This window comes from Chiloscyllium plagiosum, chromosome 9 (assembly GCF_004010195.1).
Source record: "Chiloscyllium plagiosum isolate BGI_BamShark_2017 chromosome 9, ASM401019v2, whole genome shotgun sequence".
NCBI classification, from domain to species: Eukaryota; Metazoa; Chordata; class Chondrichthyes; order Orectolobiformes; family Hemiscylliidae; genus Chiloscyllium; species Chiloscyllium plagiosum.
The window spans coordinates 2,144,536-2,148,743 of NC_057718.1; the positions used below are offsets into that span (position 1 = coordinate 2,144,536).

The 4,208-nt window shown below is 56.0% G+C and overlaps 1 protein-coding gene across 1 annotated transcript in view; it reads right to left on the reverse strand.

Moving 5' to 3' along the window:
• Positions 1-4,208, reverse strand: part of LOC122553150 (protein-tyrosine kinase 2-beta-like) — a 40,800-nt gene that overhangs the window by 26,501 nt on the left and 10,091 nt on the right. Inside the window, exon 5 of the mRNA XM_043696739.1 lies at positions 2,853-2,953. Within this exon, the coding sequence (XP_043552674.1) occupies positions 2,853-2,953 (101 nt within the window). The remainder of the gene's footprint in view (positions 1-2,852; positions 2,954-4,208) is intronic.

Here is a 4,208-nt window from a genome sequence, read left to right on the forward strand (position 1 = left end):
GAGACCGGGATCAGAGACCGGGATCAGAGACCGGGATCAGAGACCGGGATCAGAGACCGGGATCAGAGACCGGGATCAGAGACGGGGAGCGGAGACCAGGATCAGAGACCGGGATCAGAGACCGGGATCAGAGACCGGGAGTGGAGACCGGAAACGGAGACCGGGATCAAAGACCGGGATCGGAGACTGGGATCGGAGACCGGGAGCAGTGACCGGGAGCGGAGTCCGGGAGCGGAGACGGGGAGCGGAGACCAGGATCAGAGACCGGAATCAGAGACCGGGATCAGAGACCGGGATCAGAGACCGGGAGCGGAGACCGGAAACGGAGACCGGGATCAAAGACCGGGATCGGAGACTGGGATCGGAGACCGGGAGCATTGACCGGGAGCGGAGACCGGGAGCGGAGACCGGGAACGGAGACCTTGATCTGAGACCGGGAGCGGAGACCGGGATCGGAGACGGGAGCGGAGACCGGGATCGGAGACCGGGATCAGAGACCTTGATCTGAGACCGGGAACGGAGACCGGGATCGGACACGGGGAGCGGAGACCGGGAGCGGAGACCGGGATCGGAGACCTTGATCTGAGACCGGGAGCAGAGACCGGAAGCGGAGACCGGAAGCGGAGACCGGGATCAGAGACCGGGATCAGAGACCGGAAACGGAGACCGGGATCAAAGACCGGGATCGGAGACTGGGATCGGAGACCGGGATCGGAGACCGGGAGCAGTGACCGGGAGCGGAGACCGGGATCGGAGACCGGGATCGGAGACCGGGAGCGGAGACCGGGATCAAAGACTGGAAGCGGAGACCGGGAGTGGAGACCGGGAGCGGAGACCTTGATCTGAGACCGGGAGCGGAGACCGGGAATGGACACGGGGAGCGAAGACCGGGATCGGAGACTGGGATCGGAGACCGGGATCGGAGACCGGGAGCAGTGACCGGGATCGGAGACCGGGAGCGGAGACCGGGAGCGGAGACCGGGAGTGGAGACCGGGAGCGGAGACCTTGATCTGAGACCGGGAGCGGAGACCGGGATCGGACACGGGGAGCGGAGACCGGGATCAGACACGGGGAGCGGAGACCGGGATCGGAGACCGGGAGCAGAGACCGGGAGCGGAGACTGGGAGCGGAGACCGGGATCGGAGACTGGGATCGGAGACCGGGATCAGAGACCGTAAGCGGAGACCGGGATCGGAGACCGGGATCAAAGACCGGGATCAGAGACCGGGAGCGGTGACCGGGATCGGAGACCGGGAGCGGAGACCGGGAGCGGAGACCGGGAGCGGAGACCGGGAGCGGAGACCGGGATCAGACCAGCAATTGGTCAGAGAGGGCGAGACTGGAGACCGGGATTAGTCTGGGAGCAGTGTTGGAGATCAGTCAGCTCAGCTCCAGGACATCTCTACAGGAGTTTTCAGCTGCTCCATCACAAGGTCGGAAGTGGGAATGTTTGCTGATGATTGCACAATGTTCAGCACCATTTGTGACTCCTCAGATACTGAAGCAGTTGTACTTGAATACAACAAGATCTGGACAATATCCAGGCTTGGGCTGACAAGTCGCAAGTAACATTCACGCCACACAAATGCCAGACAATGCCCATCACCAATACGAGACGTGATAAGCACCACCCCTTGACATCCAATGGTACTACCATCACTGAATGTCCCACTGTCAACATCCTGGGGTTTACCATTGACCAGAAACTTAACTAGACTCCCCACATAAACACAGTGCCTACAAGAGCAGTTCAGAGACTAGGGATACTGTGAATAACTCCCCTTGTGACTCCCCAGAGCCTGCCCAAGGTAACAGTCAGGAGGGTTATGGAACACTCCCCACTTGCCCTGGATGGGGGCAGCTCCAACAACACTCAAGAAGCTTGACACCATCCAGGACAAAGCAGCCGCTTGATTGGCACCATATCCTCAAGCAACCACTCCCTCCACCACAGATGCTCAGTAGCAGCAGTGTGTACTGTCTACAAGATGCTCTGCAGAAATTCATCAAAGATCCTCAGACAGCACCTTCCAAACCCACAACCACTTCCATCTGGAAGGACAAGGGCAGCAGATACATGGGAACACCACCCCCTGCAAGATCCCCACCAAGTCACTCCCCATCCAGACTCGGAAATATATCGTCGTTCCTCCAGAATTCCTGGGTCAAAATCCTGGAATTCCCTCCCTAAGGGCATTGTGGGTCAACCCACAGCACATGGACTGCAGTGGTTCAAGAAGGCAGCTCACCCCCACCTTCTGAAGGGGCAACTAGGGACGAGCAATAAAGACTTATCCAGCCAATGACATCTACATCCCACCGACAGTGCAGCCTTCCCTCAGCACTGACCCTCCGACAGTGCAGCCTTCCCTCAGCACTGACCCTCCGACAGTGCAGCCTTCCCTCAGCACTGACCCTCCGACAGTGCAGCCTTCCCTCAGCACTGACCCTCCGACAGTGCAGCCTTCCCTCAGCACTGACCCTCCGACAGTGCAGCCTTCCCTCAGCACTGACCCTCCGACAGTGCAGCCTTCCACTGACCCTCGACAGTGCAGCACTCCCTCAGCACTGACCCTCCGACAGTGCCCACTCCCTCAGCACTGACCCTCCGACAGTGCCCACTCCCTCAGCACTGACCCTCCAACAGTGCCCACTCCCTCAGCACTGACCATCCGACAGTGCGGAAGTCCCTGTCAAACAGTATATTTGTATCTATGAAATGGGGCGTAGAGTTGAGGTCTGAATGAAATGATATCCTGGGAGGTTAAGTTGTTGAGCTGTTTTCCCTCCTCCTGGTAGGACCTCTGGAGCCCACCTCCCCCCAGCACCCCCACCCCAGCCCCTCACCTACCTCTCCGTAGGGGTACAGCTCCATGATTAGCCAGGCCGGCTCCTCCTCAATGATTCCGATCAGTTTGACAACGTGTGGATGGTCGAGAGGTTTCATGATTGCTGCAACATCCAGGTAAAGCAGTTAGCGTGGGCACCAAGGGGTGAGTGAAACAAACTGAAAAAACACAGACCAACTGCGGATCCCGTAAATCAGAAACACAGAGATTGCTGGGAAAATTCAGCAGGTCTGGCAGCATCTGTGAACATAAATCAGAGTTAACGTTTCAGGTCAAGTGACCCTTCCTGAGAGCAGTTTTTGCTCTGTTCTCGTTTCTGATTTACAGCATCCACAGTTCCTTCAGTTTTGATGTGATAACAAGGCCTGGTGTGTGGGGTAGGGGGCTGGCACGTGGGGGAGATCAGGGCCTAAAGTTACTGAACTCGATATTGAGTGCGGAGGGCTGCAGGGTCCCCGAGTGGAAGGTGAGGTGCTGTTCTTCCAGCTTGTGCTGAGCTTCACTGGAGCACTGCAGCCAGCCTGAGACAGAGATGTTGGCCGGGAAACAGGGTGGGGGGGTTACAGTGACAGGGAACTGGAAGCTCAGGGTCTGTTTTAGAGTCAGAGAGTCTTAGAGATATACAACATGGAAACAGACCCTTCACACCAACCTGTCCATGCCGACCAGATATCCCAACCCAATCTAGTCCCACCTTCCAGCACCTGGCCCATATCCCTCCAAACCCTTCCTATTCATATACCCATCCAAATGCCTCTTAAATGTTGCAATTGTACCAGCCTCCATCACTTCCTCTGGCAGCTCATTCCATACACGTACCACCCTCTGCGTGAAAAAGTTGCCCTTTAGCTCTCTTTTATATCAATCCTCTTTGTTACTTCTTCAAAAAGTATTACTCTTCTTTAGTATTACAGCGGTGGAAAGGACGATGGATGAAGACTCGCCATCTGAGGTAGTTTGGGCTGAGGTTAGGAATAGGAAAGGTGAGGTCACCCTGTTAGGAGTTTTTTACAGGCCTCCTAATAGTCCTAGAAACGTAGAAGAAAGGATTGCGAGGATGATTCAGGAGAAGAGTGAAAGTAATAGGGTGGTTGTTATGGGGGACTTTAACTTTCCAGATATTGACTGGGAAAGCTATAGCTCAAGTTCGTTAGATGGCTCGGTGTTTGTCCAATGTGTGCAGGAGGGTTTCCTGACACAATATGTAGACAGGCCAACAAAGGTGAGGCCATACTGGATTTGGTTCTGGGTAATGAACCAGGCCAGGTGTTAGAATTAGAGGTAGGTGAGCAATTTGGCGACAGTGACCACAATTCGGTCACTTTTACTCTAGTGATGGAGAGGGATAAGTATGCACT